Source organism: Canis lupus, chromosome 1 (genome assembly GCF_011100685.1).
Source record: "Canis lupus familiaris isolate Mischka breed German Shepherd chromosome 1, alternate assembly UU_Cfam_GSD_1.0, whole genome shotgun sequence".
Taxonomy (NCBI): Eukaryota; Metazoa; Chordata; class Mammalia; order Carnivora; family Canidae; genus Canis; species Canis lupus.
Genome location: NC_049222.1, coordinates 101497736 through 101520262, shown reverse-complemented (window position 1 = coordinate 101520262; position 22527 = coordinate 101497736). Strand labels below are relative to the sequence as shown.

Sequence of the window (22527 nt, the reverse complement as noted above, 5' to 3'; positions counted from 1 at the left end):
TACTGTTTTGGTTACTATAGCTTTGTAGTATAGTCAAAATCAGGCAATCTGGTGCTACCTGTTCTTTCTCATGGTTGCTTTGGCTATTAGGGGTCTTGTGGTTCCATACACATTTTAAGGTTGTTTCTTCTATTCCTGAAAAGTGCCATTGGAATTTTGATAGGGATTGTGTTGAATCTGTATATTGCTTTGCATAGCATGGATATTTTAACAGTAGTAGTTCTCCTCCAATCTATGAACACAAGGTATCCTTCTGTTTGTGTCATATTTCCCCCAACAGAATCTTATATTTTTCTTTGTACAGATCTTTTCACTTCCTTGGTTAAATTCATTCCTAGGGGGATCCCTGGGTGGCGCAGCGGTTTGGCGCCTGCCTTTGGCCCAGGGCGCGATCCTGGAGACCTGGGATCAAATCCCACGTCGGGCTCCCGGTGCATGGAGCCTGCTTCTCCCTCTGCCTGAGTCTCTGCCTCTCTCTCTCTCTCTCTCTCTGTGTGACTATCATAAATAAATAAAAATTTAAAAAAAAATTCATTCCTAGGTATTATGTTGTTTTTTATGCTATTTTGAATGAGATAGTTGTATTTTTTTCCCCAGATGTTTCATTGTTAGTGTATAGAAATGCAATTGATTGGTGTGTGTAGACTTCATATCCTACAACTTTACTGAATTCACTGATTAGCTCCAACAGCTCTTAGTTGAGTCTTTTGGATTTTCAATTTATAAGAATATATCATCTGCAAATAATGACAGTTTTACTTCTTTCTTTTTAATTTGGATACCTTTTAATTTCTTTGTCTTGCCTAATTGCTCCAGCTAGGACATCTAGGACTATGTGGAGTAAGAATGGAAGAGAAGCCTTCAATTTCAAAAAAAAAAAAAAAAAAAGCCTTTTTTCATGTCATTTTAAACATCCAGCCTGCTCACTTTTCCTTGATCCAGATCTGCATTTTTCTTTATTTTCTCTGAGCCATCATAGTGATCATGTAGCCGTGCAGTCTTCCCAGGTGGGTCTTAAAACTTCCCTCTGATTGGGTTTTTCACTTTTTTAAATATCTTGAGGATCTTCTCCAACTCCACCTCAGTAGTTTTCTAGGGGTCAAATTAGGGCCAAAACAAACAGTAAAACACATTCAAGGTAAATTCATGATAAACTCTGAAAAAACAAACATGGATAAAGAAGCCCATCCTTTAGTCTTAGGAGAATGTGTGAAGTATTGTTATAAAGAAAAGTGATTGGGGGGTGCCTGGGTGGCTCAATGGTTGAGCATCTGGCTTTGGCTCAGGTCGTGATCCCGGGGTCATGGGATCGGTTCCCACATCAGGCTCCCTGCAGGGAGCTTGCTTCTCCCTCTGCCTATGTCTCTGCCTCTCTCATGAATAAATAAATAAAATCTTAAGAAAAAAAAAAAAAAAGAAAGAAAAGTGGAATTTACCTGTGGGTGAAGAGGTATACGTAACATGTACAGGTACATGTACTTTCCCATTTTCCCCTGTGGACTTAACTTCCTTTGTGTTCTCATCAGGCAGGGCATTTGGGAATATTCGCCTTCCTTTGGGACTGTCTTTGAGGACAAATGTTGAACTATATGAGGTGTTCCCTCATGATTGTTCCCTCATGATAAAGAAAATTGCATTATTTTTAATATAAATATAATCATTCTCACTTTGAGCCTCCTCAAAACCTCATCAATGACCTTAGGCACAGTTCTGCATCACAGTTGTGGGCTGAACCCCTTCTGTGGTGCCTTACCACATTTCATCATTCATGTGCTTCCCCATGAGTTAGTCATCACAATAGTTAACAATCTTTCAATGACAGCATGTATAGTTTTCTGTTACTTGGGAAAAAAAGTTGCGTTTCTCTGTCCTCTCTCGGGGGAGCTTGTCTATGCAGTGACCGTAGCTCTGTCACTGAGCTCCTAGGTATGTAAGGGTTGAAGAAACACTCCAGGGTGTTTCCCCACCCGGGAGCTCTTTGGTACAAGGCACATTCTGAAGCCTGGGCCTTTGTCCCAAAGCAGTTGTGACATGCTGTCCAGTGGATCACGACCGAGGTTTGTACTCTCACCTTTTTCTCACCATCAGACCTTTGCTTATGTGTTCAGTCAGAGAGCTCCCTGTGGCAAGAATGAGACAACGTGCATCCATCGTTGCACACCATGGGGGGTTAGGACACGGGGATGACTGAGTCATTGGTCCCGCCCTAGAGCTCACATGGGACATATATTAAACCGGTGAAACAAAGGATTTCTTGCACTGACATCAATCTGTCTGGGAACCCTGGCAGTATAAGCGGATTTTAATGGTGATGTGAGGACAACTGTGGAGCACCAGAGCGGCATAGCTGTTAAGAGCTTGAAATTGCAATTGGTTGGGATTCCAGCCTGTCTGCACCATGCCCATCCCCAGCCACATGATGTTGGTCCTGTCACTGGTCCCTAGAGTTCCTTGTTCTTGTAGAAAATGGGAAGATGAGCATTGAGGTAAAGCACACAAAGCAAAGCAGACCCTGAAAGGATGCAGGACACTCAGGCAGGGTTGGAGCTAGAGAACATCTGCCAATTAACAGCGCATGTCAAGATGCAGGACTGATGAGTGGGAACCAGAGGAGGGCCACTGTGGCTAAGGTGGGAAGTGGGGAGTAGGACAGGGCAACATCAGGAATTGTGGTTTGTACTTACTTGTGAGATTTCTATTAGATATCTAAGAGGAGGTATTGATATCTAGTTGGGTATGCAAGCCTGGAGTTCAGAGAAGCGTTTGGGTCTATGGGTACTTGGTGCCAGTGCCACCTGGCACCAGAAATGCACCTGACACCTGTAGTGGAACAGAGTGAGGTGTATTGGTACACTGCAGTATAGGATATCGCACTCATGGAAATGTGCAACCCTCAGGAAGAGGGTATTAGGATGTCTTCCAGGCTTTGGGTTTGTGCTCAGTGATTTGTAAGAGGGTTTAAGAAATTGGAGATTTGGTCTGAATTGGATGTTGTTGGGAAGTGGGGTTGATCTATGATTGGATATCCTGAAATATTTTATCTACAAAGCAGGGGCTGGAAGTGGCACCACAGCATCAGCTGGTAGATGATGTAGCTGTCACTGAGTCACCCAGGAGAGGTAGATACCTGGTCATTTCCATTGTTTGCACAGAGTTCTTGTTTTGTCTGTGCTCTGATATGATGATGGGATGGTTTTGTCTCTGTCTCAGTTTGTCATGGTCACTGAATGCCCTGGACTGAGGTTAGTGTTCTGTAAACTTGCTATGTTCAACAGGAGAATCCCAGGGTTTGGAGCTGAGTGCCAGACCAGCTACTAATGCCATGACCTAGCCCCCAATATCCTCCTGACCTTCTCTTTCCCTTTCCAATCATGTCCCCTCCTGTGCCAAATTTCCACCTGTAATACAGATAGAAATTAGCCCTACACAGAGTTCTGGGAAGAGGAAACATCATACACAAAGCTCTGAGTGGGTAAGCATCCTGTGCATTGAAGAAAATGGAAGTTCAGTGTGGGGAGATTTGAGGCCAGGGCCTGGGTATCAGACTAACTGAGAGGCCTCCCAGAGGTGGTGAATTCTGACTTGGGACGAGCTGAGGGCACAGATATCCCAGTGGGGACATTGTTCTAGAGTGCCTGAGTGGCATTCAGAGATCCCCTTAGAGGTGACTGGGCTGTGGCAGAGCAAGGGACCTGGTTCTAGTTTGGGCAGTTGGTCAGGGGCACCTGGAAGCAGATGCAGGCAGAGCACACTCAGACACGCCACGGAACATACACACTTTGGGAGCCAACTCTACTACACCATCACACACAGAACTACCAAAACTGTATTGGTGGATGTGCACATCCAGAGGGAGAGGGGAGCACACAAGTTGGGGAGGGGCAGACAGAGAAGCAGACTCCCCACTGAGCAGGGAGCCTGATGCAGGGCTCTATCCCAGGACCCTAGGATCATGATCTGAGCCAAAGGCAGAGATTTAACCGACTGAACCACCCAAGTGCCACTCCCTTATGATTTTCTTAATAGCATTTTCTTTTCTCTAGCTTACTTTATTGTAAAGATACAGGAGGTAACATACAAAATATGTGTTAATCAACTGTTTAGGCTCTCAGTAAGACTTCTGGTCAATAGTAGACTATTACTAAGTTTTGAGAGAGTCAGCAGTTATATATGGATTTTCAACTTTCAGTCAGCACACCTAACCCCCGTGTTGCTCAAGGGTATGAATCCTTAGGATTATAGATTTATAAGTGACATTATCAATAATAACCAAGAACCTAAAACTAGTCACACGGCTATCCATGGGAACGTGCCTAAATAAATTATATGGTCATAAAATGGAAAAAAACACAGCAATGAAAACTACTGCTTCATGCAACAGTGTGGATGAATCTCCCAGAAAAAGACAGTGAGTGACAGTGATACAAGTCAGAGACCAAGTAGTACATGCTATAACCTTGTAGAAAGGTTAAAAAACAGGTGAACCTAATATATGGTGAGAAAGGACAATAATGGTCATCTTTGCAGGGCTGTTGGAAATGTCCTGTGACTTTGTATGGGTGGGGCTTATATGCGTGTTGACAGGCAAATAAATACCTATCAAGCCATATACCTAAGATTTGTCCATTTTATCTTATTGAAATTACACATATAGAAAAAAAGATAAATATCAATGTACAACACACAGCATATAAAAGAGCATAGCAAGATTAGAATGTTTTATGAACCTCACAGATTACCAATACCATTTTATACTTTAGAGGAATTCTCTATCTAGAAATTTTGCTTTACTAACTCTTTTTTTAAAGATTTTATTTATTTATTCATGAGGGACACCCAGAAAGAGGCAGACGGAGAAGCAGATTCCCTGCAGGGAGCCTGATGTGGGACTTGATCCCAGGATCCCAGGATCATGACCTGAGTCAAAAGCAGATGCTCAACCACTAAGCCACCCAGGTGCCCCAACTCTCTTATAAATTCATAGTTTGACACCTTACATATGTACTACTAATTATAAGTACATTTTATGCTTGATTTTGAAATCTATATGAATGCAATCAGTATGCTTTCCTCTACTGTGGATTTTTTTTTAAAGATTTTATTTATTCAAGAAGGACAGAGAGAGAGAGAGAGAGGCGGAGACACAGGCAGAGGGAGAAGCAGGCTCCATGCAGGGAGCCTGACGTGGGACTCAATCCTGGGTCTCCAGGATCAGGCCCTGGACTGAAGGCAGCGCTAAACAGCTGAGCCATCCGGGCTGCCCTCTACTGTGGATTTTTTTAAAGCATTTGTGAAATGAATGTATCATTTGTTAATTATCATCCTTTATTTGTAATATATGTGTTTTATTTTTTAAAACATTATTTATTATTTTTTTTAAATTTTATTTATTCATGAGAGACGTAGAGAGAAAGAACAGAGACATGGGTAGAGAGAGAAGCAGGCTCCATGCAGAGAGCCAGTGTGGGACTCAATCTCGGGATCCCAGGATCACGCCACGGGCCAAAGGCAGACACTCAACTGCTGAGCCACCCAAACGTCTCAATATATGTGTTTTAAACTATTAATGCACCTATAGAATTTCATTAAACACATCTCTAAATAATATATAGGGATTTCATTATTTGGCAAAAAAAATAATTTCTGAGATGGCTGATATAAAAATGCTTGATATATTCATGAACTGGTATCTTTAGCCTTGTTATTCTGAAACCGTTGCTTTATATAATTTGAGTTACTATTACAAATTACATACATATTTTATTATACCTTCTTGGTGATGCTTTCTCCCTTCAAATTATTTTTTCCTGATACACATACATGTTTCACATATGATATTTTTAAATAATTATAACAGGTATGTTTTTCAAGACCTGTTTTATACATTTCTGTGTGTTATATTTTAGATGTGTCCCTATGTCCATGCTATGGTTGGACATTTTTAATCAATAAAAATTACTGGGGTGCCTGGGTGACTCAGTCAGTTGAGCAGCTGACTCCTGATTTTGGCTGAGGTCGTGGTCTTGGGGTCATGAGATCAAGCCCCATTTTGGGCTCCGTGCTCCAAGCAGAGTCTGCTTGAGATTCTCTCCCTCTCCCTCTGCACCGCCCCCCAAATAAATAAATAAAGCTTTCAAAGAATATAAAAAATTACTGACTTCAGTTCTAAGCATTTATTCCATACTCATCTCATGAGATGGTTGATACATATTTGGGTTTAAATACATTCTCTGTAGATATTTGTGCTTTTCTTTGCCTCACTTATTCTGTACATTTCCTTTTAAAAACTTTGTTATTTCTTTACATTTCAATTTTTTCCTTCAAATTTGTAAGGTGTACACACTGATTCTGTTTATTAGCACTTAAGCTGAAAATGATAACATACTTCTTTAACACAATAGAATATAGGTACTATCTTTGCTTTCTTGAAAAATATGAGATTTAAAATTAATTTGCCACTCTCAGTTTACATGGTATTGAGCATATACATGGTAATTCCTTCATTCTGTCTCCAAAAAGGAAATATTAATGTTTTACACAGATAATGAATGGTTGTATTAATCGATAAACACACCACTCTCACAAATCCTCATACCTCCTACCATCACAGACCATTCACTTGGGATCACTTTCCTTCAACTTTAAATAGAATCTTTATAAAGATTTTATTTATTTATTTATTTGAGAGAGAGAGAGAAGATGGGGGGCAGAAGCAGAGGGAGAGAACCTTCAAGCAGAATCCTCACTGAGCAAGGAGCCTGGTTCTGGGACTCAATCTCAGGATCCTGAGATCAGAACCTGAGCCAAAATAAAGAGTCAGCTGCTCAACTGACTGAGTCACCCAGGAAGCCCCTTTTTAAAATTTATTTTATTTTTTCCAGGAGCCCCTTAAATAGAATCTTTAAAGCGTCATTTCTGTCTGTTATTTTTTTCCATTAAATTCCTCATCTTTGGTCTCACATAGTCTTGTTTTACATTGTATAAAAAAAATTCAAAGATGCATTCATTGTATATAGAAAACTGGTTGTGGTTATTTCTTCCACAGTTTCAATATGTCCTTTTACTGTGTTCTGGACAGATAACTATAATGGGTGTGAGTGAAGACATGTGTATATAATGGAGAAACAGTATTTGGACCTGAGTTGCCTAAGACTTCACCCAGTGACCCTAACTTTGAGATGCAGTCAGTGAATGGATGATGTTTTGGTTGTCGTATCAGCAAGGGTGTAAAAGGGTAGAATGTAGATGATGAATGATAAAATGGGTATTGGTGATCAAATTGATGGATTGTATGTCTAGGTGTTCACCAATACTATTATTTTGGACACCCAAGAGGACAGGCATATCCTCACTTTCCTTACACTTAATTTGGGACCATGTAAATAAATTTTGGCCAATGGAATATGGGCAAGAGTGATTGTAAAAAGGTTTCTTTGTTTTATCTTTTCATTTGTGCTCCTTACTGGAGTTCCCTCCTTGGGCCTCAGTGATTCCAGTTTTCATAGTTACCCAGGATTATTGCTTCCTTGGGAGCTGCAGATCCAGATGATGGGAAGATGGTGTCTTGATAAGGAAGAGAACCAGATATGGTGGCCTTCAGCTGCTGGATATCAGTCTTCATCTCACACAAATGCAGCTCCTAAACAAAATCACAGTCTTCATGGTCTCTGCCATTATTGCAAAAGCCAGGAGATTAGGTAAAAGGTTCTTATAAAATTAAGTGCTCCAGGCACCTTCAGCCTCCTAGCCAACCCTTCCAATGTTCTAATTCCCAGCAGTGGGCTCAGAGGAGCCACGGAGGTCTCTTCCCAATTTTCCCTCTAATCAGTTTGGAGAAATCACTCTCCAGGTTGGAAATGAATCTCTCTGTGTCTTACTGACACTAGAGCTTCACTCATGGTGCTCAACCCCATTGTTATAAAGGAGCCCCTGCGCTGGCATACTAAAACAGTTCAGAGAGTGGGGGTCTCTAATAAACCTCAGTAGGTTTCTGTCTCTGAACCTATTCCCTTTTGTCTATTCCCTTTGAGAGATACACTTTTCTCCCTAGTTCCTCCATCCCTCTTCATTTATGCGGCTGAGATTTTTTAGAAAAGATATCATGCTGGAATTTCCTTCTCCCCAAAGGGAAAAATAATTCTAGAATTTGACAGTAGCCAACCAGGTAATCAAAATAGCCAACCAGGCTAATTAAATGACCCTTTGACATCTTTTATTTGCTCCATCTCTACTAGCATTTTAGTCTGGGGACACCGATCATTTATACCTATTGGATCAGCTATCATCCTCCTTCTGGGCAAAATATTCAACTGATATTGGCAGAATCCACAGTGTACTTCCCATCAGAATTCAAAGAAGTCCCTCAAAACCTCCCCCCCGGGTTAATCAATATCATATAAAGAAGCTCTTTGAGGCATAACAGATGATCATAAGGGTTACGGCTTCATTATCTCCCTACACTGGTCCCTGTAACACCTGTTTTACCTGTGAGAAAACTCAGTGGCTGGGGATGGAGGTTTTTCGAGGACCTCTGAGCAACATTTGGCACTTTGTTGTTCCTAACCCATATACACTATTGACGTCCAATCCCACTGAAAGCAAATTTTTCACTGTAATTGACCTTTGTAGTACAGATTTAGTATTCCAGTTGCTAAGGATAGCCTTTTGCCTTCACTTGGGAAGAATGGCAATCCACCTGGACAGCAATATTCCAGGGTTTCACAGAGTCCTTCTTACATTCCACAAATCTTAAAAGCTGATTTGGGTGATATAAAGTTTTCTGCAGGCTCTACTTTGTTACAATACACATAGATGATTTTTTTCTTTGCTTTCCTTCTTAAGCCTCTTCAGAGCCTCCAACTGTAAAAACTTTTGGCCTTATAGGAACATAAAGTCTCCAAAGAAAAATTGCAATGTGCTCAAACTCAGGTTTAATACCTAGGGCACCTGATCTCAGAATCACGACTACATTTGGATTCAGGTAGGCTTCATGGCATCCTGAAATTCCCTAAACCTGAAATGAAGTGCCAATTAAAAGGTTTTCTTGGACTAGCTGGCTGCTACCAAATTTGGATTCCAAACTTCTTTCTTATGGCTCAACTTTTTAAAAATGCCAAACCTAACCCTATTATTTGGAAAGGTCAGAGTGACATAGCTCTTGGGACTTTAAAGAAAAGTCTTTGGGGGACAACCTTATTATCAACTTGTCTTTTCCCTCTTTGTATGTATGAGGGAAGGTAATGCCCTTAGAGTGCTCACCCAAAAACTTGAGGACCATCATCACTCCATAGTGTATTATAGCCAACATTTAGACCCTGTGGCTAGGGCATATCCCCCTTCCCTCAAAGCCATTCCATCCATCACCCTTTTAGTTAAGGCCACTGCAAAAATAGTCATGGGGTCCCCCTTAACCATCCTGTATCCCACGCAGAAGCAGCCCTCCCAAGTTCTCTTCATATGCAACACCTTTCAGCCAGTCACCTTACCTCCTATGAAATCCTCCTGTTAACTCCCTCTCATGTAACTCTTTCTTGTTGTAATAGCCTTAATCCTGCCATCCTTCTCCCCTCCTTCATGGATGAAACCCCTCACACTGCTTAACTTCAACAGATCACCTCTTTTGACTCCTCATAACAATTTACAGGAATCTCTTCTAACTGCCACAGACGTTTTGTAGCTTACAAATGATTCATATTTAAAGGATGAAAATAGTAAATATCATGCTGGGTATGCCACTGCAATTTGTTTTGAAGTCAATGAGGCAGCACCTTTACCTTTGGCCACTTTATATCAACAGGCCGGCTGCTCTGGCTGTTATTAAGCTTCCTGGGCATTCCACATTTGACTTCCTGGAGGCAAAAGGAATCCACCTCACTCATACTTCTGCCAAATGGTGCTCTCAAGGAGACTCAATAGCCAAACCTCTGTCCAGTCCAAAGGGATGTTCTCCCAGATGATAATTTGGAAAAACTGACCAGAGACACCCAACAATTGGCTCCAAAAAAGGAAAAAATATTGGAATACTAATAATTACTGATTTGATAAAAAGAGAGAATTATTATTTGGACAAAATGACAGTACAGCCCTACCAGAAATTCTAAAATTCCCACTATTTGCTAATGTACAACCGTTCATCTACTGACAAAAATGATTGTTTTGATGAACCAATATTGGTGAGAAAATATTAATAAAGCCACAAAAAATAACAATTCACTTGTCCTGCTTGTCCAAAGGGAAAGGAAACCTGAGCAAATCACTCCCAGACACTTTGAGCTGCCCAATAAACCATTCAAGGTTTGGCAAATGAATTTGTTATTTATTTATTTATTTATTTATTTTATTATTTTTTTGGCAAATGAATTTCATACAGCTTTCCCTGTCTCGTGGATATAAATATATTTTAGTGATGGTTTATATATTTTCTCCACTGTACCAAAATTTCCCCTTGTAGACAGGCCACTTCTTCTGTGGCTCTCTTAGAAAAGATTATCCCTACCTGAGAAACACCTCTCAAACATCAGAGTGGTTGAGTAACCCATTTTACCAGTCAGGTGTTTCAACAGTTTTGTTCTGTTTGGATGATTTATAATCAATGTGCGTACCATCCTCAGTCCTCAGGGTCAGTTGAACACATTAATGGCACTGTTAAGAATCTATTGGTAAAATGTGTAATGATTCTCTATGTACCTTGACCAAAAATATTGCCATTGATCCTTCTAAATCTCAGATTCCTCCCACGTAGACTCTCCCTCTTTGAGATAGCATAGGACATCTTGGCCCCTGTTTCCTTTGACCCACAGATATAATTAAATATTATAAGGCCCAATTGCTTCTATTAAAAATTCCATGCTTCAGTAGAGCAACATTTTCACAATGCACTCCTGGGAGATGGAGACCCTAAGCATCACACTTTGCAACCTGAAGATTTCATCTACTGGAAAGGATTCCTCCAGAAAGACTCACCAGGAAGGCCCCACAACACTTGTGCTGCCAAACTCCAGAGAATAGACTCCTTTTAAATTCATGTAACACATCTAAAGAAAGCACCAAACTCTGACTGGACCTGCCATCTGCTGGGTGACCTGAAAGTAAAGATTTCCTGGGATTGAAGCAGATGACATATGACAAGACTTGTTTCCTAAGATGTTTGGACAAGGTATATTAAAAAGTTCAAGATTTACAGCCCTTCCTTCCTTCCTTCCTTCCTTCCTTCCTTCCTTCCTTCCTTCCTTCCTTCCTTCCTTCCTTCCTTCCTTCCTTCCTTCCTTCCTTCTTTTAATCTGGACTATTAACTGACTCTGGATTCTCAGCCAAATTCATGGTTTCTGAATTTAAAACTTTAAGACTGTATTGCTGATAATGCATTTGGTTCCAAACAGTTCTTTTGAGATAACAATACTGTTTAAAAACGTTTTGAAGTTTTTGATGGACTGTTTTACAAAAAGTCCATCAGCTGTTGCATTATGTTTATACCTGCACTCTCTTCCCAAATGCACTTGGTTAATTCTTTCAGTATGTTCTTGCACTATTCTGCTTTCATGGCCTTTTAAAGCAGGGACTTCCAGGAGGTATACATAACTCCAGGATGGGCTCCATAGGGAGAAATTTTCTTCCTCAAGTCAGAATTAGTGCGGATAAATATTTTTTGGTTGGCTATTTTCAGACCTAGAGTCCTCCAACGTGAGACATGATATCCAGGAAAGGTCCTTCCTGACATCAAGGGACAAAAGGCCACTGAATTAAGAAAAACTGACTCTTGATTAGCGATGTTTTCAGGGAAAGATCTTGGTCAAAAGGGGGAAATGTGAAAATTAGTAAAAGAAAATGTCACTATAATAGAATTGGGAAGCCAGAAGGGGGAGCTCTCACGCAGTACCACTGGAAGTCAAGAATCGCCAATTACAGAGGTCAAGAGAAGAATCTTCAACAGGGAAGAATCATCAATTACAAGCCTGGACAGGAAAAGATGTACATTTCATCTCCTACAATAAATCGACCACCCCAGCAACTTAACCAAAGAGAAATCATCATCACCCTGAACTCTTGCTTTTCTCCAATGGACTTCCATTCAAAACAATACTTCCCAAGCTGCTCTTTCTTCTCCACAGAACAATTGTTTTCCTTTGTTAAACTAGTCTATGGTTTTTGTCATAGCTTACCTGTCCTGAATTGCAATTCTCTGCTATTCTAGAATAAATCCATTTTTGCTAGCAAAACAACTGATTTGGTTGACCTGATAAGGTCAACGATATGAAACCATATTAAGTCCACACCCACTTAAGGCTAAGATCAATTAGTCTTGATAGTCCTATGTTTTGAATCATATGGGCTGTAAGGATGTGTCCCTTGGACAATAGACCTACCTGTGCTTTATGAAACCTTCTTGTATAGGATGTGTTTTTTTTTTAATTAATTGCACCTAATGGTATGCACATGTGTTTAATGCAAAAATTCTAACCCTCATGATGCTACTTGCTGAGTCACAATGGTTATATGTTGTGTTTTAACAAATATCATTAGTGATTCGGCAAAGAGAGGTCCCTGACATCCTCCTACAGCAGTACATGTGAGAAACTGGTGATGATGATGAATAGTAACAATAACAGCTTGTAAGTATTTAGCACTAGGCTCTGTGTTAAGCATTTATCATTTCATTTCCCATGAAGTAGGTTGTACTGTTTTCCCATTTTAGTTATTAAATTTTGGGGGAAGGAAGACGGTCATGACTTTTCAAGAAAGTTCCAGTTCTCAAGCTTAAGCTAGGGCCCCGCCCACAGGTTTTATCTGTCAGGAGGTGTAGGTTGGGCCAGAGAGTTTACAGGTGATGATGATACTGTCAGGTCAGGGGCTTAAATTTGGGAATCAAGGAATTAGAGGAATATATAACAATACCACACAAAGGCCCCACCAAGGAGGCATATTCACCATTCAATTTAAATCTCAGTCCCCTGGGCACCTGGGTTGCCCAGTGGTTAAGCATCTGCCTTCCGCTCAAGTCCTTATTCAGGGTTCTGGGATTGAGTCCCGCATCATGCTCCCCATAGGGAGCCTGCTTCTCCCTCTGCCTATGTCTCTGCCTCTGTGTGTCTTTCATAAATAAATAAAATCTTACAAACACAAAAAAACAACATAGTCCTCAAAGCTGAGAGATGAAGTAGCTCCCCCAGGATTAAAGACTGGATCACGTGCTGGAGACCACTGAGGATGGGCTTTGTCCCAGGTGACCAAAGAAATATGGGTGTATCAGTGTAAGAGGAGATTTGGCACTACTGGACCATATTTCTCCCATGTTTCTCCTCCCCGCAGCCTCCGCCGGAGCCACTTTGCTGTTCTCAAGAAAACCCGGAAAGATGCCTACTGCCTAGTTCGATACAGGGCACCAACTACATTACCCAGAAATCTGTGCCCACTGCCTTGGCGTCGTGCCAATGACAGCCCGGAACAAGGCGTCTCCCGCTGCCTTGGCGGCAGAGGCGGGACTTCCGGCGTCGCCATCGTGACGTATTTTGCGTGTGCCGAGGCACTCCGCGCCGGCGGCAGAGCCTCGGGGACTGGGGTGGTACGCTTCCAATGCGGCTCTCTGGAACCGGGCAGGGAAGGACGCTAAAACACGCGCTTTTGCTGGCCTCCATGAGCCCTGTCGTGGCACGGGCGACCTTGCGCGGAGGTGTCCTCCGGAGCAACGCTCCTCCCGAGGTCTTAGCAACCCCGCGGCGTCCTCGTCCGTCCCCGGCCGCCGCGCCCTGAGCCTGGGCTCGCTTTCACGCGGGGGAGACGGGCTCGGAGCGCGCCGGTCGGCCGAGGTCTCCCCGCCTCCCGGAGGTTTGGTTCCCGCTGAGCCCGCAGGACCCGCCGGGTTTGCCCGCTTTTCACGACCTGGTTCTGCTTACAGGATCCCATGGCTGTCCCGGCGCTGATGTACCGGGCTCAGGTGAGCAGAGGGTCCCTCAGGCCCTCGCCGACCCCGATAGAGGGGGTGGCGTGTCCAAGGACCCTCCTCACTTTGCCTTTAACGTTCCCTTCTCCTGAATATAAGGGCAGCGGAGGGCGGTCACTCCCGAAGCATCTGCGGTGAGGTTCCGGGTTCCAGCATCCTTGGGATGAGGTGTGCAAGGGTTTCCGAGATGCAGGAGCCAGCTAGTAGACATACTTGGAGGTGGGAATGAATTCGTGTTCCAGGAGCAGTAGGTGCCTGTTACATCACCTGGTGAGAACAGAGAGCAGGTGGTCAGGGGTCAGGCCTGGAATGGCAGCCTGAAGAGCTGGGCTTGTGTTCTGATGGTTGTGGGAGTCGTGGAAGGTTTGAAACAAAGAAGGGAGATGATCTGACTTAGGTGTTAACAGACTCCGTGGGGCTGCAGAGTGGAAAGATTGGGGGGCATGGCGGTGGGTAGGGAGACCAGAATGGAATTTACCTCAGTAAACCAGGTGAGTGTTGATGGTAGGTGGACCAGAGTGGTGGCAGTGGGGGTCAGGATAGTGTATGAGCTCAGTATCTGCTTTTAAAATAGGGCCCACTTGGGACGCCTGGGAGGCTCAGTGGTTGAGTGTCTGCTTTCGGCTCAGGGTGGGATTCTGGGATCCAGTCCCCCATCACGATCCCCGCAGGGAGTCTGCTTCTCCCTCTGCCTATGTGTCTGCCTCTCAATATCTCTCATGACTAAATAAATAAAATCTTTAAAAATAAATAAATAAAGTAGGGCCCACTGGGTTTTCTGATGAGACATAGTAATACGATATTCTGGGACTCTCTACTTGTTCCTCTATCTGCATTTTAGTCTGGGGACCGTAAGTGGGTGGTATTTCTAACCCAGCATTCTGAGTCCGGGCAAGGAGTTAATAGACTTTCCTACTTCTGGTAGCCAATAGGATAAAGATTGAAGGGTGTATTGGGCCCAGGGACAGCGTTGTGCAAATGCTGGCAGGTAAGATTGTGTTGGGAGTCCTCAAGGAACCACAGATCTTACTTGTCTGTTGGGAGCAGGGTCAGGAGTCCGGAATGTCAGGCTGAGGAGCTGGACCTCAATTTGAGGGTAGTGAAAGACATGGGAGGTTTGGAACAGAAGAGAAAGGTGACCTGACTAAGATTTAATGGATTCCCTTAAGCTGCTCTCTAGTTGAAAACAGAGCATGGACATGAGTGGGGAACCTACTGCAGTTGTCTGTGAGTGTTGATGGTAACTGGCCCAGAGAAGTGGCTGTGGAAGTGAGAGACATTGGTGGATTTTATATCTGTTTTATAAGCAGGGTGGCCAGATTTTCTGATGTGAAGGGTGAATGAGAGAAACGGATGAGTTGTGGGTGACCCTAGAGGGTTTTGTTTTGTTTTCTTTACCTGGTTGGGAAGCTGATAGAGTAATTTTCTATAATTACATTGGGGATTAGGCTTTCCTCACGTTGAGTTTTAAGAAGTCTAGAGACTCCTTAGTTGAGACATCAAGGTGGGTGCATGTTTTTAGTTCTGGGAGGGGTATTAGTTTCAGAAGTTCAAAAGGTGATGGCCAGTATGTGAAATGGGGGTAGAGCTGTGGGTTACATTTAGGAGAGAGTATCTCCAGGTCATGATGGCAATGCAGTGAAAAACAAGAAAGTTGAGGGATACCTGGGTGGCTCGATTGGTTGAGTGTCTGCCTTCTGCCCGGGTCATGATCTTGGGGTCCTGGGATTGAGCCACACGTCGGGCTCTCTGCTCGTTGGGTAGTCTGTTTCTCCCTCTCCCTCTGTAATCTCTCTTGTTCTTGCTCTCTAATAAATAAATAAAATCTTAAAAAATAATAACAAGAAAGTTGAAACTTGAGACTATGAACTGGGTCTCTTGCTTAGGCACTGGTGACAGTGGTGCCTGTCACAATGATGTATGTGCACTTTTTGGACACCATGTGTAGAGTGGAATTTTGGCGTGGGGGTGCCCTATAAGTGCATATGTTATGACCAGAAATTTGTTAGTGGTAGTGGCAGTTCCAAATGGGAAAAAGGGGTGGTTTAAAGAATAAAATACATGTTGGGGGAAGTGTGATCTAATGGTCTTAAGGTTGTATCTTCGGGGAAGCATGGTGTGAAGGACAACAGGAGAGCATTTGGTGCCCTTCATGGCCGACCCATAGATTACATAGTATCTATCTGCCCACCTACCTGGCTCTGGGCTGCGCTCAGAGAGACATGAGAAGAGAGCAGGTGCTAGTGGTGTCCTGGTGTCTCCTCTGAGCTAGGAGGCTGGAAGGAGAGGGACCAGCGGTGGCTGCGTGCATGCATAGACAGGGATTCTTGGGCAGCCTCAGTGGCCTAGCGGTTTAGTGCTGCCTTTGGCCCAGGATGTGATCCTGGGGACCCAAGATCGAGTCCCACATTGGGTTCCCTGCATGGTGCCTGCTTCTCCCTCTGCCTGTGTCTCTGCCTGCCCCCCCCTCATCTGTCATTAATAAATAAATAAATAAAATCTTTAAAAAAAAAAAAAAGACTGGGGATTCCTGTTGCCTATGGGTTCAGCTGTCCGCCATCATGACAGGACCATGTGACCTTCGAGGATGTGTTCGTGTACTTCTCCCGGGAAGAGTGGGAGCTCCTTGAGGAAGCTCAGAGACTTCTGTACCGTGATGTGATGCTGGAGAACTTTGCACTGGTGGCCTCACTGGGTAAGTCTCTGTTTTATCTATTGGTATATGGCAGATTACGCCCCAATTCAGTGGCTTAAAACAGTAAAAAAAAAAAAATTATTTCAATTTCAGTGTATCAGGAACCTGGTCACAGCTTACTCATGTGCTCTCATGAGGTTTTAGTCAGGGCTGTGTTCTCATCTGAAGGCCAATCTCAGGAAGAGTCCACTTACAAATGCACTTGTGTGGTTGTTTGCAAGATTTTGTTTCTTGTGGCTTGTTGAACTGTGACAAATAGTCCCTCTCTGGCTGTTGGCCAATGGCCTCCCTTGGTTCCTTGTCATGTTGCCCTTTCTGTAGTGTACCTCCTAACATGGATGCTGCTTCTCTCTGAGCAAGTGAGTGAGAGAGAATGTCCAGGATGGAATCCAGTCCTTTCCTAACCTGACCTTGAAAGTGACATCCATTATCCCATTATCCTTAGAAATGAGCCAGGCCATGCCTACAGGCAAAGGAAGAGGCTTACACAAGGGTGAGAACGCTGGGAGTCAGGTATTCCCAGGCCTTCTCAGAGGCTGCCTTCCCCAGGCCCTCCCACTCACTCCTGTGGCCCTTGGTTTGGTTATTGCCCTGTGTCCCAGAGGCCGCTCTTTTTGTCCAGCTAGCTCAGTGACTCTTCTCCCTCCCTCCTCTGGTGCCCAGAGGAGGTACTATGGGTGCCAGGACTGGGCTGTGTGCAGCATCCCCTCCCTTGCTGAGCAGTTCCAGCACTCGCTGCCCAGAGCCTTGCTGGAAATGGGCTAGGGGCTCAGGGCCTTTTCATTCTGTTCAGCAGGTTCAGCATGGCTTGTGCACTCCTTGGCCAGGTAACTGTCTAGATCCATGGCAGCTCAGTGTCCTCAGGTCTGCCCTCAGGCCTGTTCTGCTAAATCTTCCTTCAGGGTTCTGTTTTTTAACATTTCATTTTCTTCTCTGTGGGGTGGGTCTCCCTAGGCCACTCGTCTGCCCAGGGTTTTCTTTATAGCTTTATCTTCCAGATCCCATGTAGTGGCTCACTTGGAGAGGGGCAGGAAGCCTTGGGTATCTGACGGGGCAGACCTGATCCAGCCACAGTGAGAGAGGCCCAGGAGGGAGCTGGAGGATCGTCATGTTAGTGCTGGGTTCAGATCATACTTTTAGCCTACTTTGTGTTCACTAGTGTTTGCCAGGGCCTGTAATGATACTTCATTTCTACCTTTACTTCCTATTTTTGGTACTTTGTCCATTTGTCACTTCTTTTCTGTCTTCCATCCCTTGGCTGTTTCCTTCCTTCTTTGGCGTCTTTATCTCATTCATTTTTCTCTTCTCCCTCTGCAGTACTCTGCAATGCTGGCTACTTTAATGTGCAATGAGTCGTGCATATTTCCTAAAATAATCCTTGAGAACCAGCTACTTATTCACAGTCAGATTTTCCTGGGCCTGGACACATTTTTCTGTAGAGAGCTCAGCAGCCAAGGCCCTACTCAATGGAGGAGCAAGCTGGAAACTTCTCTGTGCCCTATACCATGTACCACCATTGTGCCTCCTCATCGTTTCTCCTTACTGTGACCTTAAGAGGTCCAGGACCAACAGTGGGCCTTTTCTCACCCTGATCCTGGCTCCCTTGTCCCACCAGCAAGCCAATGCCCTCATTCTTTGGGGTTTCTCACACACAAGATTGGGCTGCTGCTGTCCACCAGAGTCAACATTTACCTCACCAGCATCTTTTTGCTTTCAGATTGTTGGCGTGAAGCAGATAATGAGGAGACACCTTCTGAGCAGAGTGTTTCTGTAGGAGGGTCGCAGCTCAGGACTTCCAAGTCAGGTGCATTTATCCCAAAACCCCACCTGTGTGAGGTGTGTGACCCACTCGTAAAAGATATTTTGCACTTGGCCAAACACCAGGGATCACACCCCTTGCAGAAGCTGTACACATGTGCCCCACGTAGGAGAGGATTCTTGTTCAGTGCAAACTTTTACCAACACCAAAAGCAGTATAGTGGAGAGGATCTCTTCAGAGGGGCTGCTGGTGGGACCTCGTACGTGAAGAGCTGTGAATTCCACATGTTAGGGAGACCCTTTACTTGCAGGGAGGAAGGGATGGACTTGCTAGATAGCTCTGGCCTCTTCCATTGCCAGTCGTCTGTCAGTGGGATGATTCCATACAAAAGGACTGAGTTCATGGAGTCTTTCCCACACAGCACTAGTCTTGGCCAACCCCAGGGAGACCACGATGGACTGGTGCTTTTCAGTTGCACTGACAATGGGAACACCTTCCTGAATACCTTCACTCTCCTTGGCAATCAGGTAAGTTGTACTGAAGTAAGACCCTTTAGGTGCACACCATGTGGAAATATGTCCAATGAGAAATCAGCTCTTATTAATCACAGAAAAATTCACAGTGGAGAGACATCACATGTGTGTAAAGAGTGTGGAAAGGCCTTCATTCACCTGTCTCACTTAAAAACGCACCAGAAATTTCACACTGGAAAAAGACATTACACATGCAGCGAATGCGGAAAAGCCTTCAGCCGCAAAGACACACTTGTTCAGCACCAGAGAGTTCACACTGGAGAAAGGTCTTACGACTGCAGTGAATGTGGAAAAGCCTACAGCAGAAGTTCCCACCTTGTTCAGCACCAGAGAATTCACACTGGTGAAAGGCCTTATAAGTGCAGTGAATGTGGAAAAGCCTTCAGCCGTAAAGATACACTTGTGCAGCACCAGAGATTTCACACTGGAGAAAGGCCTTACGAGTGTAGTGAGTGTGGAAAATTCTTTAGCCAAAGCTCCCACCTTATTGAGCACTGGAGAATTCACACTGGGGCAAGGCCTTATGAATGCATTGAATGTGGAAAGTTTTTTAGCCATAACTCCAGCCTCATTAAACATCGGAGAGTCCACACAGGAGCAAGGTCTTACGTGTGCAGCAAATGTGGGAAAGCTTTCAGCTGCAAAGACACACTTGTTCAGCACCAGATAATTCACACTGGAGCAAGGCCTTATGAATGCAGTGAGTGTGGGAAAGCCTTCAGCCGTAAAGACACACTTGTGCAGCACCAGAAAATCCACACTGGAGAAAGGCCTTATGAGTGTGGTGAATGTGGAAAATTTTTTAGCCATAGCTCCAACCTCATTGTACACCAGAGGATTCACACTGGAGCGAAGCCTTATGAGTGCAGTGAATGTGGAAAATGCTTTAGCCACAATTCCAGCCTCATTCTACACCAGAGGGTTCACACCGGAGCAAGGCCTTATGTGTGCAGTGAATGTGGAAAAGCCTACATTAGTAGCTCCCACCTTGTTCAACACAAGAAAGTTCACACTGGAGCAAGACCTTATGAATGCAGTGAATGTGGGAAATTCTTCAGCCGAAACTCTAGCCTCATTCTACATCAGCGGGTTCATACTGGAGAAAAGCCTTATGTGTGCAGTGAATGTGGGAAAGCCTACAGTAGAAGTTCCCATCTTGTTCGCCACCAGAAAGTTCACACTGGAGAAAAGCCTCATGAATGCAATAGTTTTGGTGGTCCTTTAGTTACATCTCTTAAACTTGTTTAGCACCAGGAAGTTCTCACTAGAGAAAGGCCTTACAAATGTAGAAAATGTTCATCTCCTTGTTCAACCTGATAGGACTCACATCAGAGAACATCTCTGTGATTACCCTTTGTGAAAGTCATCACCCAGCAGGTGAACCTTGTACATCCATACATGTATTATGGGGAGATTCCCAATTAGTACCACATAGGTGGGAAGCTTCCATGAGGTGCATTGCACTTTCTGAACTCTCCAGGGCTTTTGACAGAGTTCTATCACTGCCCGTGCCTATGGCGGAAGCCATCTCATTGCTCCCAGCTGTCAAGGTCCCACAGTGTGTGTCAGCCACTCTAGTATGGTCAGGGAAGGCAGACTCCTGTGCTCTCTCTCCTATTCTCTGGATGGAATAATGAGTGTTCTGAGCCCAGTGAGGTCCTCACTTCCAACTCCCTTGACTGGATTCTGAGTGGACATTATCCAGCCCTGGCCAAGAGATTCTGAACTGGAGTCTGCTGGGGATTTCCAGACAAGATTTCATGAACAGTGTCAGCTGTAAACATAATAACCATGACTCATTTGTTGTCTTCTAAATCCCCAATCTTTCAAACTGCTTGCCCCATGCTGCTCTGATTTGTGCGGTGACACAGGCCTGCTCTGGCAGTATTTACTTTGTGTGTGTGTGGAGGGGTGGGGGGCTGTCTATTCACTGTGTGGAATGGATTAAGAAAAAGTTGGGTTCTTCCAAAATGAAGAGAGGAACACGTCTGCACTAACTTTATATGCCTCAGAAGGGTTAGCAGAGTGACAGAACAGATCCCAGTCTAGCTGGCCTAATTTTCTTTGTGCCCAAGGCTTGCTAGAAAAGAGTGAAGAGCTTTGTGTGCCTCATCCTGTGGCCTAGGAGGCTAGGTTTCCTGTGAGCCCCAAGTTCATTTCTGAGGAGAGCATGATTGGTGTGAGAATCTCCAGTGCTTCTGGAAACATGAATTAGGTCTCTTGTTCCTAGAGAGTGTTCCATGTTCCCTAGCACTTTTGAGGGATTTCTGTCTCTTGGATCTGCACAGAAGCCAGTCCCTGATGTCCTGATTCCCATAGGCAGGTGTCATTGCCTGGAAGGCCTTCAGGGCAAGGTGGGGCTCATAATTGGGACAGAAACACTGAGAAAATGGAGTGGGGATGAGTGTCTCTTCTGACAGAGGCATCTACAAATGTCCATGATTTTTGTGGAATGAGAATATAGAAATTCTCAGAACCTTCAGACTCTTTATCTTCTGTGGCCAAGGCCACTGGGAGTGTCTAAGGTTTATGGATTTTTCTACCTCCCTGGGCCGTTGATGTTGTAGCCATCACTACACAGGCAGGAACCTCAGGACAGATGAAAAAGAGATCCAATGATAGGGCTTCTCTGACCCAGCTAGCATTCCTAGTGACTGAAGTGGACATGGATTTCATTGCTCTGGTTTTTGCTGACATTGAGGCAGGGGTCACCCTCCTGAATTGTGGAGAGAGGGATGTGGTAAAACCAAAATAGTTGGCAGATGTGACTTTCTAAGAGGGAAGGTAAATGACTTTATGGGGAACATTTAGTTCACAAAAACTTCATTGAGATATGATTGACATGAAATAAACTGCACATATTAAAGTGTGAAATGTGTTACGTTTCAGCATGTGTATATACCTGTGAAACCATCACCACAATCAAGATAATGAACATATTCAACACAACTGAAAGATTCCTTGTGTCCTTTTATAATCCTTTTATCTCCATCTTTCTAATACCCTTTCTCACAATTCACAAAAAAGAGGAAGCATTTTCTAGAATTTTGTATAGATGGAATTATATGATACATACATTCTGGAGAGTGGGGACTCCGGCCTTTTTCACTATCCATAACTATTTTGAAATTAATTCATCTTGTTGCATGTATCAATAGGTTGTTCATTTGTATTGTTGAGTATTACTTCATTGTATGCATATACCACAATTGTTTTTTATCCATTTAGTTATTAGTAAATGTTTGGGTTGTTTCCAGCATGGGGGCTGTTAAAAAATAAAGCTACTCTGAAGATCTGTGTGCAAACTATCACTTAATAACATTTCATTATATAGATACACCACAGTTAGTCTATCTATTCCCCAACTGAAGAACATCCTGCTTGCTTCCAAGTTTGGCAGTTATGAATAAACCTGCAATATACATTTGTATGTAGGTTTTGTGTGGATATAAGTTTTTTTTTTTAAGGATGTATTTATTATGTGTCCTTTCTTTTTTTTTTTTTTTAATTTTTATTTATTTATGATAGTCACAGAGAGAGAGAGAGAGGCAGAGACACAGGCAGAGGGAGAAGCAGGCTCCATGCACCGGGAGCCCGATGTGGG

The 22527-nt window shown here is 43.7% G+C and overlaps 1 protein-coding gene and 1 long non-coding RNA gene across 3 annotated transcripts; one reads left to right on the top strand and one right to left on the bottom strand.

Moving 5' to 3' along the window:
• Positions 1-805: 805 nt before the first annotated feature.
• On the bottom strand, positions 806-13466 carry LOC119870883. Of its 2 annotated transcripts, XR_005354423.1 has the most exons (4): positions 13392-13460; positions 10963-11081; positions 7510-7639; positions 806-1092 (listed from the first exon to the last, which is right to left on the bottom strand). It is a non-coding gene; the product is annotated as an uncharacterized LOC119870883 (long non-coding RNA). The 2 variants fall into 2 exon arrangements; XR_005354422.1 differs by lacking the exon at positions 10963-11081 and having other exon boundaries at positions 814-1092; positions 13392-13466.
• ZNF304 (zinc finger protein 304) lies at positions 13354-22231 on the top strand. Its single transcript, XM_038527566.1, has 3 exons — positions 13354-13930; positions 16505-16631; positions 18349-22231. Exons 1-3 carry the CDS (start codon positions 13898-13900, stop codon positions 20169-20171), a joined length of 1983 nt encoding a protein of 660 aa, XP_038383494.1. The 5' UTR covers positions 13354-13897; the 3' UTR covers positions 20172-22231.
• Positions 22232-22527: the final 296 nt, after the last annotated feature.

Bases quoted from the DNA above. Each gene is read 5' to 3' on its own strand.
- ZNF304 (XM_038527566.1), top strand. From the start codon at position 13,898: ATGGCTGTCCCGGCGCTGATGTACCGGGCTCAG. The intron at 13,931-16,504 runs GTGAGCAGAGGG...CCATCATGACAG, and splicing joins CGCTGATGTACCGGGCTCAG to GACCATGTGACCTTCGAGGA. The intron at 16,632-18,348 runs GTAAGTCTCTGT...TTTTGCTTTCAG, and splicing joins TGCACTGGTGGCCTCACTGG to ATTGTTGGCGTGAAGCAGAT.